At 45.9% G+C, this 24,395-nt stretch overlaps 1 protein-coding gene across 1 annotated transcript in view; it reads right to left on the bottom strand.

The window, feature by feature from the left end:
* Nucleotides 1-792: 792 nt before the first annotated feature.
* The window catches only part of mad1l1 (mitotic arrest deficient 1 like 1), a gene marked incomplete at its 3' end in the record, with an annotated part of 43,351 nt that continues 19,748 nt past the window's right edge, over nt 793-24,395 (bottom strand). Inside the window, exons 12-17 of the mRNA XM_083694329.1 lie at nt 24,012-24,152; nt 23,763-23,819; nt 20,876-20,967; nt 17,582-17,672; nt 1,564-1,786; nt 793-797 (exon numbers count right to left, since the gene is read on the bottom strand). Of these exons, the coding sequence (XP_083550455.1) occupies nt 793-797; nt 1,564-1,786; nt 17,582-17,672; nt 20,876-20,967; nt 23,763-23,819; nt 24,012-24,152 (609 nt within the window). The remainder of the gene's footprint in view (nt 798-1,563; nt 1,787-17,581; nt 17,673-20,875; nt 20,968-23,762; nt 23,820-24,011; nt 24,153-24,395) is intronic.

Raw genomic sequence — 24,395 nt, forward strand, 5'->3', positions numbered from 1 at the left:
GAGAGAGAGATAGGGGGAGGGAGAGTGTGTGTGTGTGTGTGTGTGTGTGTGTGTGTGTGTGTATCTGTCTGTCTAACAGACTACTTGAGCTTCCTGGGAGAAAGCTTGTCAATTTAAACAATGAACAATACCTCTCTAGATTCAGGGAATGATTGTGACTAAGTTGTCATTTCACGACAGCTATCAAAATGCACCGTAAATATGCAGGCAATACACCAAATATAAGACAATACCCCCGCCCCACCCACACACACCAAGAAAAGACAAGCAACAATACAACATCTTCGACAGAAAAACGGTACACGTGAAAAGACAGGCGCACGCGCACGCACACGCACACTCACACGCACACTCACACTCTGAGAAGTCTTTGTGTAATTTACAGGCGGTTCAGGATAAACTTCTCATGTAATTGACTGACTTCAATAATCGTTTCATACGCCACCGCGCCACGAAGCAACGCGCTCAAGTAGTACAGCTTACAGCTTACCATCAGAGCAGCACTGTGTGTGTGTGTGTGTGTGTGTAGGTGTGTGTGGGTGTGTGTGTGTGGAGTCATGGTCAGTCAATAAATCCAAGCATTAAAAGCAGAAACTGGGGAACACAGTCAATTATTTCCTCTCATTCCTGACAGGAGAGGGAGAGAGGGAGAGGGAGAGAGGGAGAGGGAGAGGGAGAGGGGGAGAGGGACAAAGAGAGAGAGAGAGAGAGAGAGAGAGAGTGTGTGTGTGAGTGTGTGTGTGTGAGAGAGAGGAGGAAGAAAGGATAAATGGATGAATAAAAGTTAAGAATTCAGCCTGAGAGGTTAAAGAGAGGGAATGAGAGAAAGAGGGAGAGAGAAAGGGAGAGCAAAGGGAGTATGAGGGAGGGAGAGAGAGAGAGAGAGAGAGAGAGAGAGAGAGGACGGCAGATGGAAATAGGGATATGTTGAAAGAGAGGAAGAGAAGATAGGTAGAGCCTTCCGGTAAAAAGAAATTGCTTGTTTATTCATAGTCGGTTAATGAGAGAATAGCCTGTCACCACAGAAACAATATCACTGTGCTCAGGGTGTGTGTGTATGTGTGTGTTTCATAGAAGATAAATTACCCCACAGACATGCACCGAACTCCAATTAAATATTTAGCCCTGTCAAAACTACCCCCTCAATGCTACTTGACATGGACTACACATACACACACACACACACACACAACCTAACTACCTACTAATGCAGGTCGAACTAAAAACACGCACAACAACCCCCTCCGCCCGCAGTACCAGTAACTGATACCTTTCACACACACACACACACACACACACACTTGAAGAAAGCTAAATCTAGCCCTCAGTTACATGGCTCTAACCAGTCTAAGCAGGCCCCCACAAGGACACTATCAGGACTGTATTCATTAGCATCATCGATTAAACACCACCAAGCAATGCATTTGTGTGTGTGTATGTGTGTGTGTGTACACCTTGCCCAACACCTCCTGCGGGGAAACTAGGCTGACGGATGTAGTGTGTATGTTGGTGTGTAAAATTAGTGTGTGAGTGTGTGTGTGTGTGTGTGTGTGTGTGTTTTACCCAGGACCTCCTGTGACGGAGGCAGACTCAGGCTGAGGTTAGCGCCACTGGCTTCGGGGCTGAGGACGAGAGCGCCCCCTGTCTGCTGCGCGCGTAGGTGCTCCCTCAAGCGTGTCACTTCCTCCCTCAGAGCGTCCACTTCCTCCGCCCGCTGTTGCTTGGCAACACTGGTGGGGTTCATCTTGAAGTGTAGAACTTTGGTCTTGACTGGGTTATAGTCCCCCTGAGAGAGAGGGGGGGGGGGGGGGGGGGGGAGAGAATCAGACAGAGCCAAACATATGTGCTAAATTCACACAAAAACCTCAGATTAGTGGGCATCTCTCTCCCTCTCTCTCTCCCTCTCTCTCTCTCTCTGGTCTGAGGTACTGAGAGAGTCAGTCTTAGCTTAATGCCAATCAGAACACACACAGACACAAACACACACGCGCACAGACGCAGACGCAGAGGCAGACACACACACACACACACACACACACACACAGACACAGACACAGACACAGACACAGACACAGACACAGACACAGACACACACACACACACACACACACACACACACACACACACACACACACTAATACCCCAATTCGAGCTCCTGATTACTGGTTAAATTAGATTTCATTTGCCCCCGAGCGACGTTCGCCCAATAAACGACAGGAGTGGGTTAGAAAGAGGCGGAGGAGCGGAGACGGATAGAATGAGGAAGAACATTGAAGGACGAAGAAAAAAGAAAAGAAAAGAAAAGAAAAGAAAAGAAAAGAGTCAAACGTTACAGAGATAAAAGGATTGATTGATGTTTTCCATGAGAACCCGCCACAAGCAGGAACCACGCTGAGCTGAGCCGACCTGAGCTACACCGCGCTGGCCTGGTTCTGCATCCGCCGTTGTACTGGAAAGGACAATAAGTGAAAGAAACGTGTCCTAGCCAACACAGTGCGGTCTAGGTCGGCCCCTGTAGTGTGTAAAAGTCCCATAGGCCACACAAATACAGCGACAAATGCTAGGTCCATTTAAACCTGGTTCTGGAGGGTCCACAGCACTGCTGGTTGTCATCCTTCGTGTCTCATCAGGAACTGATTCAGACCTGGTCTGGCTAAAGACCAGACCTAGCCTGGCTAAGACCAGACCTAGCCTAGCTAAAGACCAGACCTAGACTAGCTAAAGACCAGACCTAGCCTGGCTAAAGACCAGACCTAGCCTGGCTAAAGACCAGACCTAGACTAGCTAAAGACCAGACCTAGACTAGCTAAAGACCAGACCTAGACTAGCTAAAGACCAGACCTAGACTAGCTAAAGACCAGACCTAGCCTGGCTAAGACCAGACCAAGACTAGCTAAAGACCAGACCTAGCCTGGCTAAAGACCAGACCAAGACTAGCTAAAGACCAGACCTAGCCTGGTTAAAGCACAACTCCACGTCCGTAGCACTCCGTACTGACTTCTTCGTCTGAGGAGGCCTGTTTGATGTTGTCGACAGGGTGAGGGGTTCCAATGGGAGTGAATGAGTGTGAGGGAAGTGGGGATCCGAGACCAAGTGGCTGCAGCACTTGGTATAGCTACAGCTAGGCTAATTCAGACCTAGGACTGCACACTGGGTTAAAGACATGACCAATACCCAAGACATGACCAACACGTAGGCATTTGAGGCACACTTAATTCAGCAATATTTCCCCACAAGGGTTTAAAAATAAAATAAAAGGACCGAGTATTGAGGACCTCGAGAAAAGGATCTAAAAACATCTATCTACACTATAACACTGACATAGTGAACTGTTAAAACATTAAATAAATAAAGCGTTGTATAATTCAAGAGACAGGAAGAGGAAGTTTCCCCATGTTGGTCAGAAACTGCTTTTTAAAGACGATCGGCTGCAAAAAATAAAACCTCAATAAAAGACACAAAGACACACACGCACACACACACACACACACACACTTTAGTCCATGCCTTTGCAGTGAAGATGAAGTACATCACAGGCTAATGGCCCAGACAGGAGAGCTCCAGCATGCATTCAGACAACGTAGAGATAATAAAGAGTGAAAAAAGCGTTATTTTTTTTTCCTACTCAGTTTTTTTACTTAGCCTGCTAATGGATTTTTGTCTCTTAATGTCCATCCGAGCCAGACCCACACATCTAAATAAAGAGAGTGGTAGAACATTCAGAAGATGAAAGGATATGGGGGGGGATGGGGGGGGGGGGGGAGTAACACTTTTCTCCTTTTTCTTTCTCCGCTTCTTCCTTTTTAAACTTTGTAAACAGACGTGGGCTAATGGAGCACTCCCTCAAAGAGCCCTGTGTAAAAACAGCAGTGGAGCCGAGCCTGGACCAGGGAGAAGACGACACACACACACACACACACACACACCAGTGAAGTGAATATACATATACACGCACAAAGACAAACAAACAAACACACACACACACCAGTGAAGTGAATATACACCCACACACCCACACACGCACCAGTGAAGTGAATACACACACACACACACACACACACGCACGCACGCGCACACACGCACCAGTGAAGTGAATACACACACACGCACGCACGCGCACCAGTGAAGTGAATAAGGTGATACGGTATAAAGAGACAGGGCTCTGAGGTAAAACACAGAGCAGAGGTGAGTCACCCACTCCCCATCTAAAAGCAGCCGGATACGGCCCCCTAATACAGCCGGAGAACGTTGAGTAACCTCACATCTACAATACAACAAGTCAGGAATAGACTACTCTGTAAAGGGGGAAGGAGAGAGAGGGGGATGAAAGTAAAGGAGTAAAAGGGAGAGGGGTCAGGACAGGAGAGAGATAAGAGATAAAGAGCGAGGAAGGGAGGTGAAGCGAAGAGAGAGATTAAGATAAAGGGCATATGGAGAGAGAGAGAGAGAGAGAGAGGAGGGAGGAGAAGACGAGAGTTGATTGAATGAGTGAGAGTGCTGGAGAACGGGAGGCGAAAGAGAGAGAGAGTTAGACAGAGGAAAGGAGAGAGAGAGAGAGGGTTAGAGAGAGGAAAGGAGAGAGAGAGAGAGGGTTAGAGAGAGGAAAGGAGAGAGAGAGAGAGGGTTAGAGAGAGGAAAGGAGAGAGAGAGAGAGGGTTAGAGAGAGGAAAGGAGAGAGAGAGAGTTAGAGAGAGGAAAGGAGAGAGAGAGTTAGAGAGAGAGGAAAGGAGAGAGAGAGAGAGAGAGTTTGAGAGAGGAAAGGAGAGAGAGAGAGAGAGGAAAGGAGAGAGAGAGAGAGAGGAAAGGAGAGAGAGAGAGAGTGAGAGAGAGGAAAGGAGAGAGAGAGAGTGAGAGAGAGGAAAGGAGAGAGAGAGAGTTAGAGAGAGGAAAGGAGAGAGAGAGAGAGAGAGTTAGAGAGAGGAAAGGAGAGAGAGAGAGAGAGTTAGAGAGGAAAGGAGAGAGAGAGAGAGAGAGTTAGAGAGAGAGAGAGAGAGAGAGTTAGAGAGAGGAAAGGAGAGAGAGAGAGTTAGAGAGAGGAAAGGAGAGAGAGAGAGTTAGAGAGAGGAAAGGAGAGAGAGAGAGTTAGAGAGAGGAAAGGAGAGCTATTCCACCTCTACATTTCTTGATAAGACTGCAGTGGCTGCTGGAGCATCTCTAATGAGGTTTTATACACACGTGTGCACACACACACACACAACCACACACACACACACACAACCACACACACACACACACACACACAACCACACGCACACAACAGGAGGAGAGACAAGACAGCATTTGTTTATGTTGAGGAAAATCTTCTCTCTGATACATGTAACTATGCAAAAACACCCCAGGCATGCCTCTGTACATCTGGATCAATTTGAGCGTGTGTGTGTGTGCGTCTGTTGTTGAACCAGAATTTGCTGCAGCAATAGGAATAAATCTGGTTTACAAGGTAGACGTGAGAGGGACGGTTTGTTTAACATAAGTGTGTGTGTGTGTGTGTGTGTGTGTGAGTGTGTGAGTGTGTGCCTGTGTCTGTGTCTGTGTGTGTGAGTATGTGAGTGTGTGTGTGTGTGTGTGTGTGTGAGAGTGTGTGTGTGTGTGTGTGCTCATTTGCTGCAACAGTAGTAAAAGGGAATATAACTGGTTTACAAGGTAGATGTGAGAGGGACAGTTTGTATAACATAAGTGTGTGTGTGTGTGTGTGTGAGTATGTGAGTGTGTGTGTGTGTGTGTGTGTGTGTGAGTGTGTGTGCTCATTTGCTGCAACAGTAGTAAAAGGGAATATAACTGGTTTACAAGGTAGATGTGAGAGGGACAGTTTGTATAACATAAGTGTGTGTGTGTGTGTGTGTGTGTGTGTGTGTGTGCTCATTTGCTGCAGCAGTAGTAAATAGGAACATTAGCTGGTTTACAAGGAGAGAGGGACAGTGTAATAAGACATGACACACTGGAGAAAGACACAAGCTAAACATCTTCAATAGTTCAACACACAGACACACACAAACAGTCCCACACACACACAAACAGTCCCACACAGAAACAGGCACGCACGCACGCACTTAAAAGTGCCACAAGGTGGGGTAAGTGCCTCCAGCAACATATCACTTATTCATGGGACTGCAATAAAAACAAGGTTCAAATACAAATCTAAAAGCGGAATGTTTTTTCTTTCTTAATGCTCCAGAACAGCTCACCTCGGAACGCCCACCTACGCAAAACAAACAAACTGCGCGGAAGGCTGAGTCACTAAGTGTGTGTGTGTGTGTGTGTGTGTGTGTGTGTGTGTGTGTGTGTGTGGGTGTGGGTGCAGACTGTATGACCTCTGATATAAAGGCTAAGTGTATGAGAGAGACAGAATCGATTGCGTTCGTGGACAAACTTTATCGTCCGTAAGGATATCCTGACTCGGAGTCAGCAGTGAACATCGTAACGTGAAGAGTAGAAAGAGATGTATGTGTGACACATGGAGAGGAGGACGCTTAAGAAAGAAAGCATCGATTGACTAGTTTGCAACAATGCCCCTTTCTCTAGGTGCATGCAAACAATGGTTTAAAAAAAAGTGGTAAAAAACACAACAAAAAGTTATGTGGGATGGTAATTAATCCATCTATGGGGGGCGGTGGTAGGAGAGGTGGGCCAGACACACACACACACACACAGACAGACAGTGTAAATTATATTTATTTACATTTATTCTAATTTATAGTGTACATGCTCCATACCCATTTCACAGCTTCTAGCCTCATTGCCTCTGGGCCTTACATAATTTATTGTTGTATTTTGTACATTTAGATGCTATTGTTCATATTAAGCTATTTTGTACTTTTTGTTTATGTTTTGCTTACATATTGTTGTTTTTATGTCCTATGCACCAACCTCACCAAGTCGATTTCCTGTAAGTGCCAAATCAAAGAATTGTGATTGTGATTGTGATTTTTGATTGTGATTGCCGGTCGGAACCCCAGGGCTGGCATGTGAAGTCTTACGGGTTGTGAGCTGGCGAGACGAGGGCTGCTGGCATGACTCTTGGCCTTGAGCAGGGCCCCTATTGTTCCAGTGCCACCGCACCGCTCCGACCAGAGCATAACATTAACACCCGCCGCCCGCCAAATACTTGTAGATGTTGGCACTGGCGGGTAAACCTGCAAATCTTACCTGCCACTTTGGCTTGGAGCCAACAAAGGTTCATGAATACTACGCTTCAAATGAATCAACTAAACTGGTGCCATCGGTAATTAAGGTCACCTTTGATTCGACGCTGGTGACGACGCCCCCGCCTCCGTCTCTTGCCAGCTGACTGTCACGGCTGCACGTCTCACTCACGCTTTCAAACAAACCCCAGAGTCTACGATCTTTCTTAGCGGGTTTTTTTTTTTGGTGATCTTTGCCTTCGTGTTGGTTTAAAAAAAACACACGCTGGCTCTGACCTATGACCTTCTCTGTGTGTATGCATGTGTGGGTGTCTCAGGAGGTATGCTAAACCCTAAGTTCAACTAAGTTCCTGTGCGTAGACGGACAAATGAAGTGATCCTTAAAGAATGACGATGGGTTTTTCACTCTTAAAGAAGCATTAGGAAACTTTTGTTGCTAATTCTTCACTTACAATTCGGTGTCGACTGCATGCATCAGGATAATGTTAATCTAATGCAAATGTATTTAATCCTTTTTTATCCGGGAAAAACACACAGAGAGCAAAGTCTCTTTTGCAGGTGTACCCTGTTCACATTATAAATACGATCACAAAAACAACACAATAAAATAGAAAATACACACCGCACTAATTCATCAAAACCCAGAGCCTGCCTCTGTGAGCTGGTCCCTAACCAAGGACCTAAAGCAAAGCTCTAACCAGTCTGAGAAGCACACTGTAGCTAAAAGCCATTTTTCCTAATTCTGTGGACACCTGTGGGACATTAAAAAGTAGCAAGCCTGTCTGATCACCACTAGGTCACAATGAAAGCAATGATGTGAGGTAAAATGGGAGTTTTATAAGAACTGCTTTGTATGCAGATAAAATCCAACGGTAAGCCCTTCCCGAAGTCAAGGACTCCCAGCCCACCGACTGATACAGAAGACAATGGTGAGCGCAGTGGTTTAAGAACTGCCCCGTGCATGTCAATTGTGTCACCATAGGCGAGGACAGGGAGGAGCGTCGCCTGGACAACCGTCCTCCTATTCTCAAAGATGAAGCAGGACTTATTTCTATCCAAAAAAAAAAACGATTTCAACTCTCAAATCCTTGATCGGTTTTTCGACAACCGTTTTCAAGGACAGTTAATCATCGATACAAATGCCCAGGTGCTTATAGTAAGGGGCTTAATCAATTTGGGCTCTCTTCAGGGTACACGTATGCCGATCAATGTCAATCAATATTACGGGATCTAGAGAAAAACATAAACTTAAGTTCTCCTCATTCAGCTCCAGGTTACGATCAACAAGCAGTTTCTAAACACGATCAAAAAACCATGCTTAAGGTCAAGAACGGCACAGGAGAAGACAACAGTATCATCAGCATAAATATGTCGTTTACAATAACCTCTGCAATAGGAAGGCATGATCAACAGTTTCAAAAGACTTAGAGAGGTCAATATAGAGGGATGCACACAATGCTGTTTCATTGAAAACCGCAATTTAGTGTTAAAAAGAACCGCATCTGAGAATTGATCGGGGGACTTCAATAAAATGGAAAGCCTCGAGATATGGCGGTAATTAAAGCTGGGATCAGCCCCCTTGTGAAGAGAGAGCACATTGGCCTTCTTCCACACTTTGAGAATGGTACCAGAGAGAATTGTCATGTCAAAAATATGAGCCAGAAGTTCAGCTTTTAAAAAGGGCAGAGTGCAGGAGATACAGATCAGAATGTCAACCTCTGTAGACTTTTTAACATCATTACACAACTCATCAAACACTTCCTTGGCAGAAAGACAATGGGTGGAGAATATATGATCATTGTTAGCCAGAGGGGCAGCTAACAGCCTTTCAGGATACCTAGCCAGGTTATCGGTCTGATCGGGGTAATTTCAATCGCTGTTTCCTTCAAATAGGTTGCCCGCGGAGATAAAATGATGGTTAAAGGTGTCACTTTTTTATTTTTATTGGTAATGATGTTAGAATTGGATACAGTTGTTAAGGCAAAGAGGGAGAGGAATTATTGTGTTTCATTGATTTAACCGCTTTCCAAAATGTAGTTGGGTCACCACCAGAATGACGCATTCTCTACTTTTCGCCCAGAAGTGTGCACTCCCTTTACATTCCTTCATCCATTTAAAATGATTAGATTGGTGCAATTATGCCTGGAGAGTTTCCCTACGCCAGTCCACTCCTTTTAAAATCCATAAGGAGGAGGGGGGGCCTCCAATGATTCCAGAGCAATTTCTTCTCTGTTCACCACTCGGCAATTTCCACTTAAATTCGATCTCGGTTCCCCCTCTTCAAACCAAATTTCAATCTTCACAATAGTCTATTAGACGCAGGGTGAGGGAAATTTAATGACTTTCTGTAATTTGAGTCAGATATATAAAACAGAGCTGTTGGGATGTTTAGTTAATCCACCGATAGGACATGAGACTCATGTTAATGTCAATGACTCCTCCTTATCCTGTCACAATCCACTAATGGGGGGCCTCTCCTTGTCTCCTTTCCTTCATTCCTGATCTGAAACAACTGGGCTGGGTCAAAGATACTTCCCTGGTGAAAGGTATTTCTCGGGGAGACGAAGGAGGAGAAGGAGGAGAGAAGGAGGAGACAAGGACGAGACGAGGACAAGACAAGAGACAATGGGAGACAAGGAGGAGACAAGGAGGAGACAAGGAGGGGACAAGGGGTGACAAGAAGGAGACAAGGGGAGACAAGGAGAAGAAAAGGAGAAGAAAAGGGCGAGACAAGGGGGAGACAAGGGGGAGACAAGGAGGAGACAAGGAGGGGACAAGGGGTGACAAGAAGGAGACAAGGGGAGACAAGGAGGAGACAAGGAGGGGACAAGGGGTGACAAGAAGGAGACAAGGGGAGACAAGGAGGAGACAAGGGGAGACAAGGAGGAGACAAGGGCGAGGCAAAGGGGAGACCAGAGGAGACAAGGGGGAGACAAGGGGAGACAAGAGACAAGGGGAGACAAGGAGGAGACATGGGGAGACAAGGAGGAGACAAAGAGGAGACAAGGAGGAGACAAAGAGGAGACAAGGAGGAGACTGCTGCTTCAAATGAACTGCTTCTGAACGAGACTGGAGTGAGAACATGCCTCGTCTCGCTTACTCACATAATCCTTAACTCCTCATTCAATCCATCTCTTTGTCTCTCAGCGCTCCTATCTCTCTCTCTCTCTCTCTCTCTCTCTCTCTCTCCTCCACTGACTCACCATCTCTTCTTATCATGTGTTTCTCTCTCTCTCTCTCACTATCACACCCCCACCTCTCTCTCTCTCTCTCTCTCTCCCTCCTCCTTCTCTCCCTTACAGCCCCATCCATCCCCAATGTTTACCCGAGCATTTCCTAAGGCCAGCCAGCACACACACACACACACACACACACACACACACACACACACACACACACACACACACACACACACACACACAAGAATGAGAGCTGACAACATGCTTTTCCATTACATCTAAACAAAGTCATACATTTACTCCCTCTTTCTCCTCCTTTCCCTCCCTTTCAGCCTCATCCATCATCGTGTTTCCCTGTGCATCTCCTTACTAAACACACACACACACACACACACACACACACACACACACAAAGAATAAGAGCTGCCAACAACTATAATTTCCATTCCATCTTCAAGTCATACATTACAACTGTGTTCATTTGACCCAGTCTGTTCCCTGCCCAACAATGTTGATGCAACCCACTGTAACGCTCTCAATTACCCCCAGTCTAGACAGACACTCTCACACTCACACACACACACACACACACACACACGGGTACAAAGAGAAGCAAGGAGGCTCTAAGCTGCGCCGTGCGGGGCAGTTGAATGGCCGCGCGCACAAAAGAATCTGCACAAACTCCATGATAATAATCATAATAACCTCTCTCCAATTTATCATGCGGCTTCTGAGAGACAGACAGCCACTTGAGTAGGAGAGTCACAGTGTTGTTCTTCTACTTCAACTCTCCAATAGGCTTGTAGATCACAGCCAATGTGGTCAGCTTTGGCATGATTGTTTTATGACGCTCTAGTGGAGAAAATGCAGCAGGTTTTCCACACGCAGTGACAAGTGTTGTCATGGCCTGATAAATTGCACCCAGGCAAAATATGTGAAAAGCGGAAACGTTGCAGGGGTTTTAAAAAGCAGAGCGTGGTTCGACTCGCAACATTTCTCTCCCTGTATTCCAGCTCTTGCTCCTCCAAAAAAAAAGTGGTCCGATGTGCTCTCTCAACCACGCTGACTCCAATGTCGGAGAAAACCTGTTCGCAGGAAATTCAATACACGGCCTGTCTGAAAATGAAATGTGGGCAACAAGTCAACTGAAAACTTATGTTTGATATAGATACGCAAACACTGCTTTGTTCTTGGATATGCTTCCTGATCCATCTTATTGGCATAAACCCGCAGGGAAACATTTTCAACTCTTGACGATGCTTCAAAGTCACAAATCAAAATGTTTGGTTTATATCCTATGACCGACGGGTTCTCAGCGACATAAGGTCTATAATTATGTGCAGTTTAGGAAGCAGCTGTAGATAAATGGTTGCCTGGCTGATATGTTGCGTTGCCAAGGTACTTTTGGAATCTAATTTGCTTGAATGATTACTTTTCACATGTTGGGTGTCCCTGGACAGAAAAATTACCCTCAGGGGTCCATATTGACCCCCCTCAAAATCCAATCTGGATCAAACGCTGAACTTGCAAGAACATGTTCACCACCAGACTGGCATATGTCCTAGAATTCAATAAATGTTGGATAAAAGTGAACACTTGTTTTATGTTCATACAGTGCCCTGCATTAGTGATGGGACAGTAAAAAAAAAAAGTAAAGTAAAGAGTAAAGCATCTTTTCTTTTTTTGGCTCTGCACTCCAAAAGTTTGGATTTGAATTGAGGTTAAAGTAAGAGGTTAGACATTCTCAGCTTTTATTTGATGGTATTTGTATAAATATTGGTTTCACCAATTTATGCACAGTCCCCGAAACTGACGGGACAGATTTATCAAATGTCCAAATCAAGCATTCATGTTTAGTATTTGGTTGACAATCGTTTGCATGCAATAACCTGCCTGACGTCTGCGACCCACTGACCCCACCAGAGATGCCTCGAGTGCAGCCATCTTCAGAGGACAAATGAAACAAATGAAATGCATGTTCAATAGTATTTACATCTGGAGACTGACTTTCCACTTGTTGGCCTTGAAAATCTCCGTCAGTATGTTTTGGGTCATTGTCTGCTGTATGATGAAGCGCTGTCCAATGAGTTTGGAGGCATTTGCTTGTACTTGGGCTGACAAGATGTTTCTGTACACTTCAGAATTCATCCTGCTGCTGATGTCAGCAGTTACATCATCAATTAAGACAAGTGAGAGCCAGTTCGCATGGAAGCCATACATGCCCAAGCCATAACACCCCCTCCACCATATTTCACAGATGAGGTGGTATGATGTGGATATTGGCCAGTTCCTTTTTTTCTCCAGACTTTACTCTTGCCATCACTCTGATACATGTTAATCTTTGTCTCATCTGTCCACAATACCTTTTTCCAGAACTCTGCAGGCACTTTTAGGTGATGTTTAGCAAACTGTAACCGTGGCCATCCTGTTTTTATGACTAACTCGATGTATGCACTTTGCAGTGTAGCCTCAGTGTAGTTCTGCTGGTGAAGATGGTAGTCTGACACATTCACGCCTACCTCCAGGAGAGTGTTCCTGATTTGTGGGACAGTTGTTTTAGGGTTTTTCTTAATCATGGAGAGCATTCTTTGATCATCCACTGTAGAAGTCTTTTATGGCCTACCAGGCCGTTTGTGATTTCTGAGCTCACCAGTGCTTTCTTTCCTTTTAATGATGTTCCAAACTGTTGATTTTGGTAGGTTTAAGGTTTTGGCTATGTTTCTTAGAACTTTTTTGGGATATTTCAGCCTCATAATGGCTTCCCTGACTTTCATTGATGTCTATTTAGTCCTCATGTTCACAGACACAAACAGCAGACTCCAAAGACAAACGCAAAGCCTAGAATCAATACTACAGATTGAGAGCTCTCTAATGACTGCACTCTCTAATGACTAACGAACCAGAAACACCTGTCAAGCCAAGTGTCCCATCATTTTTGGGTACCCGGAAATCGGGGGACTATGCATAAAAAGTGTTGTAATTTCTGAATGGTGAAACCATTCATGTACACAAATACCATCAAATAAAAGCTGAGAATCTCTACTAATAGTTCCATTCAAATCGATTGATATAACAGAATATAGCGTATCAACAATTATCCACCGTAGGTTATGGTTCATAAATGCAGGTTATGGTAAACGCGCAACTCCCCAACAGGTTGCTCATAGTGCAACATGTTACCTCAGTAGTAGGGTTGGGCGGTGTACATTTTTTCATACCTTTATACCGTACTCAAATTTGACTGGGGTATACAGTATTACCGTGAAAAATGTATAAAAAAAACAACAACAAAAAAACGTTGCGTGGGGCTGGCTGGAGCCGTCTTTGCTCCATATATTGAATCTCCATTAAAACCGTAATTATTTATGTGGTGACTTGCTTTACCGTATGACATTTAGCCTAAACAATCATTTAAACTTGACATCCCGATCACAGCTTGACAAACTAAACTAAACAGTTGGATAGCATAACATGATAGCTTAATAAGAAGCATCACGTGCTGTATTCGTAATAAAATAACCTGTCTCATGTCCTATAGCCTAGAGGCCCTCATTGGTCTATAAAATATTGATTTAGTTCCCGTCATGAGACTATGCTCTGGGAGTCCTAATTCCGCTGGCTTCTTTTTGAGCTCTCTCTTTCGGGGGCCAGCTGTGAGAGAAGGCGGCGTTAATGCCACGGCAGGCTCAGAGGGCTCGCTCTATCCCTTGCCTCCGGCCAGATTGAGGTTGTGGCCAAAACAGTTGAGCCACGGCCAATTGAGGGCCCTGATGGCAGCTGCAAGGTTAGGTTAGCAGCATTGTCAGTCCTTATGGCCGAGAGTTTATTCGCATCCAAGTGCCGCGCGGAGTTCATCAACAACGGTGTCCGCCGTGTGGTTTTCTGGAAAAAAGCGAGTCTGTCTGCATTTTGACTGTCGTTTCCAGTCGGGGGTGACAGAGTGGACGGTTCACGACATGTATGGCGTCATGTTAACTGACGACCTATCCGTTGTCGGCGAATAGCTGTAGCCGACAGCGGCACTTGATCCAGACAGATGTCCCATCCGTGCAGCTGTGAATGGCTGTTTCAGGTCGAGGTACGAGTGCAGATTTAGTTCCCGTTAGCGTTTCCATCTCTTGCCGTCATCTTTTTTTATGCAAATCATGCGAATAACTTCGTCCAAATCCTTTATCGTCGGGTCGGAACCTGAAATGCCAGCAGTGGAATTGTTTGAGGGAATTGTTTGAAGTCTTTAAGTACTCATCTTTTTCTTCTCCTTCACTAACCTTAGGTGGAAGAGGTCACGCCGGTCAGAGAAAGAACGCTGATACACGTTGTGAATTGACAAACGGTGCTTCATTTGGCAGTTTGACCGATAATGAAGCGGACGTTTTTCTGACAGTATTGAAAAAAAAAATACCCGCGGGATACCGTATTACCGTGAGACCACTCAACCCTACTCAGCAGGTATTTTGCTCGGTGTGTCAAATATTTTTAGGGAACATTGGAAAGAAGGCATGAAAAAGTAACATTTTCTAAAGTCTCCTATCATTACCTTAATAGGTCGAGTTCAACACTTTCATCTTTTAATGAGCGAGTAAAGATAAAAGAGGACACAGGGAAACCAGCATGGGCCAGAAAGAGCTAACAGCCAGACCAGAACCACTGGGCAGAGAGAGGTGTGTGTGTGTGTGTGTGTGTGTGCGTGTGTGTGTGTCTGCGAGCATGTGTGCCTGAGAGTGTGTTTGCCTGAGAGCGTGCAGACACACACACACACACACACACACACTCACCCGTAGCAGCAGAGACGTGATATCTGTTTTTTACAGATACCTTATTTAGTAGATTCAGAGACACACAGTGCAATGGCCCCTGACGAGTCTGTAATAAAAGACCCTCTTTAAGCTACCTTCATCCACTCCAAGAACAACATTAGAACTGCACACATTAGAACTGCGCGCACACACACACACACACACGCACACGCACACACATCCACAAGGGGAGGCTGGTAGAGGCAGAAATCGGGGGATGGACTGCATTACAATGAGCCCGTCCTCCAATTCCTACCGCAAACAGCCTCCCCTGACAAACACACACACGCACACACACCACACACACACCATGCACCCAATTGCTCAGTGAGTGAGATGGTCACGCTTGAAGACACGCCGATTCCTCACACCCCTCCATTCCTTCACTGCTAAATGACACGCGCACGCACACACAGACAGACACACCCACACACACAGACAGACACACACACACACACACACACACACACACACACACACACTTTCAGCCAAGCCAGCAGTCCACAGCAGCCCAGCCAATTTAAAAAGTAGAGGGGATCAAGTTTAAGCGTGGGAGGTAGTTTAGCAACTTTGCGAGACGTGAGATAGAGGATTAGGTGGTTTTCCCTCTCTCTCTCCCTCCCTCCCTCCCTCCCTCATCCACAGCGAGGCATCCAAATGGAATGGATTTCAACTGTTCATTCACAACTCAGACTTAAGGAGTAGACCTATTACTACACCACTCTAACACATTCTGTCTGTCCTCTCATTCTCCATTCTGACCTTCTGTCCATCCTACCACTCTCCATTCTGACCTTCTGTCCATCATACCACTCTCCATTCTGACCTTCTGTCCATCCTACCACTCTCCATTCTGACCTTCTGTCCTTCCTACCACTCTCCATTCTGACCTGTCCTTCCTACCACTCTCCATTCTGACCTGTCCTTCCTACCATTCTCCATTCTGACCTTCTGTCCATCCTACCACTCTCCATTCTGACCTGTCCTTCCTACCACTCTCCATTCTGACCTTCTGTCCATCCTACCACTCTCCATTCTGACCTTCTGTCCTTCCTACCACTCTCCATTCTGACCATCATACCACTCTCCATTCTGACCTTATGTCCATCCTACCACTCTCCATTCTGACCTGTCCATCCTACCACTCTCCATTCTGACCTTCTGTCCATCCTACCATTCTCCATTCTGACCTGTCCTTCCTACCACTCTCCATTCTGACCTTCTGTCCATCCTACCACTCTCCATTCTGACCTTCTGTCCTTCCTACCACTCTCCATTCTGACCTTCTGTCCATCCTACCATTCTCCATTCTGACCTTCTGTCCTTCCTACCACTCTCCATTCTGACCTTCTGTCCTTGCTACCACTCTCCATTCTGACCTTCTGTCCATCCTACCACTCTCCATTCTGACCTTCTGTCCTTCCTACCACTCTCCATTCTGTCCATCCTACCATTCTCCATTCTGACCTTCTGTCCATCATACCACTCTCCATTCTGACCTTCTGTCCTTCCTACCATTCTCCATTCTGACCTTCTGTCCATCCTAGTACTTGGAGCTGATGACGAGACCTGCTAGAGACGGTCAGAACAGGAGCGAGAAAGTGGGGAGAACTCCCTGATCCAGCGTTGTTTTGGTATTGCTCATCTCTTCTCTGCCAAACAAGGAAAGGGGAAGGAGAGAGAGAGAGTGGGAGGAGAGGAGGGGGGGGGGGCCTTCAGTGTAAAAGACAGATGTAAGAGACAGGATAGGGAGAGGTTGTAAGAGAATAGAAAAGAGTGTGGGGTGTGTGAGAGAGAGAGAGAGAGAGAGAGAGAGAGAGAGAGAGACAGAGAGAGAGAGAGAGAGAGAGAGAGAGAGAGAGAGAGCTCCAGTTCTGTCGGCAGCCAAAAGAGTCCAACCGAGGGAGTGACAGTCCCAGTTCTCTGACAGCCTGTCAACGTCCCGAGTCACCGCCGTTCGCTAGGCTAGCTCAGAGGGACCACAATGGAACACTCAACTCTCTCGAATTTGTTGCAGTTTGACACTCTTCAATCAACTTCAACAATCTCTCTCTCTCTCTCTCTCCCTCCCTCCCCCATACCTTCCCTCCATCCTCCCTCTGTCCGTCCGTCAGCCAGTCTGACACATATCCACTAAATGACAACATGTCGTCTCATAAAGGAAGCTGTCTCGAGCGCCAAACAGTTGGCCCTGAGTGAGCTGGAGGGCTTGACGGAGGTCTGACAGTCAGAGGTTTCTCTTGTGTGTGTGTGTGTGTGTGTGTCCCAATTATATCAACACTCTTTAGTATGCATGGCGAACACGTCTCGTCATACTAGGTTAGTGTGTGTGTGTACAGTTTCGATATTGGGACACAAGAGTGAGACTGGTTTGTGTTCAGAGAGGTTTGGTCGAGGGGCGGACCTACGACTGAAGACTGATCACGTGTGGCGCGCACACACACACACACACACACACACACACCTGTAGGTCGTGTCTCTCCAGTCTCATCTCCAGATCGTTATTCTGCCCTTCCAGGCGCTGCCTCTCTGTCTCCAGCTCCTCTATCTTCTGCCTGAGAAAGAGAATACACAGTCATTAAAGAGAGAGAGAGAGAGACACACACACACACACACACACACACACACACACACACACACACACACACACACACACACACACACACACACACACACACACAGCATTGCAATCTTGAAATAAGGCAAAAATCAACGAGGCTAACTAATCAATCACTCGTTTGTTTTTTTAAGTTGGACTCTGTCTGCTCTTTCCTCTGGGCACCTGCTAGATCGACAGGCAACCTGAGTCTCTCTCTCCCTCCCTCCCTCTGTCCGTCTCTCCTTATCTTTGCCTTTCTCTCCTTCACTCCCTCCTCATCTCTGGCTCTCTCTCCCTTCCTCCTGGTCTCTCTCTCTCTTTCTTTCTTCCCTTCCTCCCTCCCTCCTCATCTCTGGTTCTCTCTCCCTTCCTCCTGGTCTCTCTCTCTCTCTCTCTCTTTCTTTCTTCCCTACCTCCCTCTCCCTCCCTCCCTCCTCATCTCTGGCTCTCTCTCCCTTCCTCCTGGTCTCTCTCTCTCTCTCTCTCTCTCTCTTTCTTTCTTCCCTACCTCCCTCTCCCTCCCTCTCCCTCCCTCCCTCCTCATCTCTGGCTCTCTCTCCCTTCCTCCTGGTCTCTCTCTCTCTCTCTTTCTTTCTTCCCTCCCTCCCTCCCTCCTGTGTGTGTGTGTGTGTGTGGATGAGTTATGGATTATGACAGAAGAGGGTAGTTCCTGTTCTCGGGGGTAAATGTTATTCTAACACATTAAAACGTCTTTCCCGTCAATTAAACGACGCTCTGAGAATGATCCTGCGTCTGTTTTCCTAAGTTTCATTGCCGACTGGCAATATCAAACAAAAGCGTTCAATAAATTAATGAAGTGTGAACATACACAAGGACACCGCTCGATTACACCCAGGATGATCATTGTTCAATTTATCTAAACAAGTGTGTGTGTGTGTGTGTCTGTGAGTGAGATCATTATTCTTTATCTATCTAAAGGATTGAGGTAATGAGAGCATTTGCACTGTGTAAGTATCACATTACTCATGGGGCTTTGAACCTTTTACTTTTTACCCAGGAAGTGAAGTTAGGTTATTAGCTTGGTAACTTTACACAGGTTTCATACAAACATGATGAAGTCGAATTCAAGGACTTAGCCTCAAGCAATTAATTGTCATTTTCAAGGACCTCAAATTGATATGAATTTATCTTTAACTATCTCCTTCCAGAGTGCATGATCATTTGTATTCCAAACGTGTGCATTAACACTTTAATTTGCTTGTGGTCAAAATGTGCTCTTCGGCATTAACATTATTTGTATTTTTTTACATTCCAAAAATGTAAGCGTTGCCTGACGATTGCTTTTTTTTTTTTTTTTAAACTGATCAAAACTTGTATGTTCTTGCTGGATGGATGCAGATTCATGTACCGGTAGGTTATAATTCTTGTTCAAGCAAGCACACATTTGGTCCATGTAGTGGTTCTATTATCAAACTCCCGATTTGAAATGTTAATTGCTGTTCTTCTATCGCGTTTATTTAAATGAAAGAAATTAAATATCACATTCCTTTTGTAATGGAACTCTTTGAAAGCCATCAACAGTAAACGTCAACATTCGAGAGCGTGTGAAATCTGTCAATTGAAACAGCCGGAAACAAAACGAAAGAGGCTGTATCGCTTGCAAAAACTAATCTAAAATGATATCCCAGGATAATTATATTGGAACAGGGTAAATTCTAAATCAGTTTTAATAATTTCAAGGACTTTTCGAAAGACAAAATTGAGAACATTTCAGATTTTCAAGGTATTCTAGTACTTACATTTCTGAGTGTCAAATTCTAGTTTTTTAAGCACTCTAAGCACCTTGTGAGAACCATGTTTACAGTACTTTATTTATCCCACTGACTGTCATGGAACAGGGATAAACGTGCTAAAGCTCTGTGTTCTAACTGTTCTAAAGCTCTGAGTTCTAAATGTACTCACGTCCTGTGTTCTAACTGTTCCAAAGTTTCATGTTCTATGTTCTAAAGCTCTGTGTTATAACGGTTATAACGTGCTGTTATAACGTTCTAAATCTCTGTGTTCAAACTGTTCTACCGTTTTATGTTCTAAAGCTCTGTGTTCTAACTGTTCTATGTTCTAACATTCCGTGTTCTAAAGCGCTGTGTTCGACCTGTACCGAAAGCTGTCTGTTCTAACCGTTTTATTTTCTAGCTGTTCTATGTTCTAACAGCTCTAATATTCAAACTGTTGTAAGGCTCTGTGCTTTCACGATCCCGAGTTCTAACCCTGTTTGACAGCAGTTCGTTGTTTACGCTCACTCTCACAGGAAATGTCAAGGGATTCCCCCGAGCGTGCTTCTCTAATCCTTTCACACATTATCAAGCTTGTTTCTTCATCAGCGACCCCACATCTCTCTCTCCCATCTCTGACGTTCTCTCCCTCCCTCCCTCCCTCCCTCTCTCTACCTGACCCCTGACTCTCCTCTCTCCCATCCTCTCCCTCTCAATCTCCCGGCGAGACCCTCTCTCTGCTTTTCTCTCCCCCTGCCTCTCTTCCTGCCTCTCCATCTCCACCCCCTCCCTCTCTCGACCTGACCCTACGCCCCCCCCCCCCCCCCCCCCTCACTCTCACTCTATGTAAATTGATGTAGCAGACAAAGAGCCATGTCCCAGTAGATGAGTGTATCAGTATGCAGACTGTGTCTAAGCTGGACGGTGGTCAGAGCTCTCTGAGTGTGCCATGAAATCCCTCCTTCTCTCACTCCCCTCATCGTTGTTTTTCACCTCGCCCCCCCACCCCCCCCACCCTCCCTCCCCAGCTTCCCTCTTTCTCTCCTCTTCACTCCCCCCCTCTTCGCATCGCCCACTTCTCTCTTCATTTCTCACTCTTTTTCTCCCCTCTCATCTTTCCCACTGTTTCTAATCTGGTGGGACAATCTGCCCACAGACAATACTAGTCCTCATTGTGACATGCCTTGTTACCCGAGTTTCAGCTCAATTTGAAAAAGAACGTCTATTAGTTATTTATTGTTTCCAATTCATTGGGATTCTGTGTCGTGTCTGCTTGTCATAGGGGAGAAGCCATATTCTTTAAAATTGTATTATGCCGCAAACCAATTTCAAGCCAATATGGAAAAGAGTACAGGATAATGAGTTTGTATATGACGTGTCGGGTTGCAAAAGTGTGTGTGTGTGTGTGTGTGTGTGTGTCTGGCACCTGAGGGTGTTGACCTCCTCGCTGGTCACTAAGGAGTTGCCCTCAACAACAGCAGCCTGCTGCTTCTTTAGGACCTCCAGCTCCATTTCCATCTGGAACACACACACACACAAACAAACACAGAGAGAAACACACAGAACATATGAAGAAATTAGCAATGCATCATGTGTCAGAGTGCCACCATCTCTCCCTCTCCCTCCCTCATCTCTCCCACTCTCCATCCATCTCTCTCTCTCTTTATCCCTCTCTGCTCCAACCCTCCCCTCTTATTCCTTCACCCTCTCCAAATGACCCGTATCTATTCCGGAGAGCGGTATTCCCCACACAGGCAGGTGCATCCCTCGCTCCGTTCCTCCCCCTCATCACCTCTCTCTGTTGCTACCCTGTCTGATTTCGACTAACCGCTGCCTGAGACCCAGCCTGAAGGAGACGGCAAGGTAACAAGGGATGAAATGAGGAGGGGAGGAAAAGGGAGGGAAGGCGGGCACTGATTCAACTGGGGGTCGCAGACACAGAATGATGTACTCATTCATCCCCCTCTCTCTCTCTCTCTCTCTCTCTCTCTCTCTGCTCTCATCTCTCTCTACATTCCCCCTCTCCTCAGACGGAGAGGTAATTACTCGTCTGTGAGACAGGCGGATTTCACACGTGTCACTTCTCATCGCCGTGGCAATGCTGACGTCTCCACGGCAACGGATCAACACACGCACACCAGCCAGGTGTGTCTGAGTATGTGTGTGTCTGTGGAGACAGATGAGCAAAAAATGATCCCCGCCCACCGATAACACACACATGACCCTGCAAAGGACACCAGACAGAGAGAGAGAGAGGTTCAAACACACACACACACACACACACACACACACACACACACACACACAAACACACAGCCGACTGAGAAAGACACACTTAAACACTGTATCCAATCCAGCAGGTAGAGAGAGTGTGTGTGTGTGTGTGTGTGTGTGTGTGTGTGTGTGTGTGTGTGTTAGGGATGTCACGGTGGACCGGTTCTACGGAAAACCACGGTATCAAATCCTAAGGTTATCACACAGAAAGAATGTACGTCCTGTCAGGTTCTGGGTTCACGGTGTCACGGCTCCATGTCCTGCTAAAACCAGCGCCAGCGTGTTCCACAAGCGAGGAGGCAAGAAGCCGACGATCAGCTACTTCACTGAACTTCAGAAACTACCTTTAATTGATTCATTATGATCTATTGATAACTGCCAATCACAACGCCAGCAATATCAGCCGAGCAAGGAGTAGGGTCGGCACCGATCTCAAGTGCTCAATATCCGGTCAAAAGCGGGTCAAAAGCAGGTCAAAAGCGGGTCAAAAGCGGGTGAACTCGTGTGCGCGGTATGACCAGGTGAAATGACGCAAGTGTTTGATCAGAACGATCGAAAGTACAGTACACAACAACAAAACCATGACGTAAAGCCAACTGCAGCTTGTGGAACACAAGGGATTTGCGGTCGGAGTGGAACGAGGGAGAGCAGCAGATCAGAAGAACGAAGAGGTAAGGAGAGGGAACTGGTGAAATATTCCAGAAGATATAACTTGGACCGACTCGTGTTTTCCAAAAAAATATCCGTGTTTATCCTCACACCGTTTGTTGTAGTCATCACACGTTCTCTCTACCGTCGAAATCTTAAAAAAAAAAAAAAAATCATGATGTCCAAATAAAGCACTCATGTCTTAGTATTTGATCGACAATCCTTTGCATGCAATAACTGCCTGAAGTCTGCGACCCATTGACCCACACCAGACGCCGGGTATATCGACCCCACCAGACGCTGCTGATGCTCTGCCCAGGCCTGCACTGCAGCCATCTTCAGATGTTGTTTGTTTTGAGGTCTTCTTGCCTTAAGTTCCCTCTTCAGCTAATTAAATGCTTGGATTCAATCTGAAGATTGCCTTGGCCTACACGAGAACATGAACAACTCCCTGGTTGCCATGGCAGTACGTTTTGGCTGTACGATCAAGCACCGTTCAATGAGATGGGGAAAGCATTCGTACTTCAGCAGACGACACACTTCAGAATTCAGAATTCATCTCGCTGCTGCCGTCAGCAGTTACATCATCAATGGAGACAAGTGAGCCAGTTCCAGTGGAAGCCGTACAAGCCCAAGCCATAACACCCCCTCCTCCCTCATATTCCAGAGATGAGGTGGTATTGCTAGGGTGCTAGGATTTTTCCTTTTTTTCTTCACACTAAAGACTTGCCATCCCTCTGGTACATGTTCATCTTTGTCTCATCGGTCCACAAGACCGTTTTTTCCAGAACTCTGCAGGCTCTTTTAGGTACTACTTAGCTAATTATAATCTGGCCATCCGATTTCTGTTGCTAACAAGTGGTTTACACCTTGCAGTGTAGCCTATGTAGCTCTGCTGGTGAAGTCTTCTGCGGATGGTAGTCTCTGACACATTCACGCCTACCTCCTGGAGAGTGTTCCTGATCTGTGGGACAGTCGTTTTTTATATTACGGTGAGCATTCTTCGGTCATCTTTCTGATTTCTCAGCCCAAAAATGGTTTCTTTGACTTGCAGTGACAACTCTTTGGTCTTCATGTTGACAGACACCAATAGGAGACTCCAAAGGAAAACGTAAAGGCTAGAATCAATACTAGACATTGACAGCTCCAATTCCAATACTGTTCTTTCAGTCCACAATTGCATTATTTCATTTGAGAAATGATTTTAGATGATAATCTTACAGTAGGCTTTATTTAAATAAGTAATAACAAATAAACAAAAACATATTTTGCAGGCACTTAAGCATGAAGGTTATCACACCTTCAAAATCTCATACCGTGACACCCCGAGTATGTGTGTGTGTGTGTGTGTGTGTGTGTGTGTGTGTGTGTGTGTGTGTGTGTTAACTCACAGTTTGGACATGAAGTTTGAGGGCCCCAGACTCCTCCTGGGCTTTGGTCAACAGGACCTAAAAGAGAGAGAGAGGGATTGATTGATTGGACTATTTAAACACTTGACAACTTATTCCATCAGTAGGTTGAAAAGTAGTTTTACTATAAAACTACAGAGAAAAACACAGTTTGATGCAGTGAAAAAATACATACAAATACATACACAAGTGTGTGTGTGTGTGTGTGTGTGTGTGTGTGTGTGTGTGTACCTCCATCTCTGTGTTGTGAGCCTGTGTTTTCTGCAGCATCTCCTCAGCCTCTCTGACGCGTCGGTTGAGCTGCGGGGAGTACTCACTGGCACCCAGCTCGCTGTCATACGACTCCAGGATGGAGCGCATGCCGTCACGCTCCTGTAACACACGCACGCACACACACACACACACACACACACACACCTCATTTATAAATCAATGAAACAAAAAATTGAGTCTGATCTGTGTGTGAGTTTGGATCGATGGGCGACCTCGGATCATTATCTCCGAGATGGCAGGTGTGTGTGTGTGTGTGTGTGTGTGTGTGTGTGTGTGTGTGCGCGCATGCATGCATGCATGCATTAGGATTGAAGCGACGGGAACTCTGGCTGATCAGCACCC

Source organism: Argentina silus, assembly GCF_951799395.1.
Source record: "Argentina silus genome assembly, chromosome: 22".
Classification (NCBI taxonomy): domain Eukaryota; kingdom Metazoa; phylum Chordata; class Actinopteri; order Argentiniformes; family Argentinidae; genus Argentina; species Argentina silus.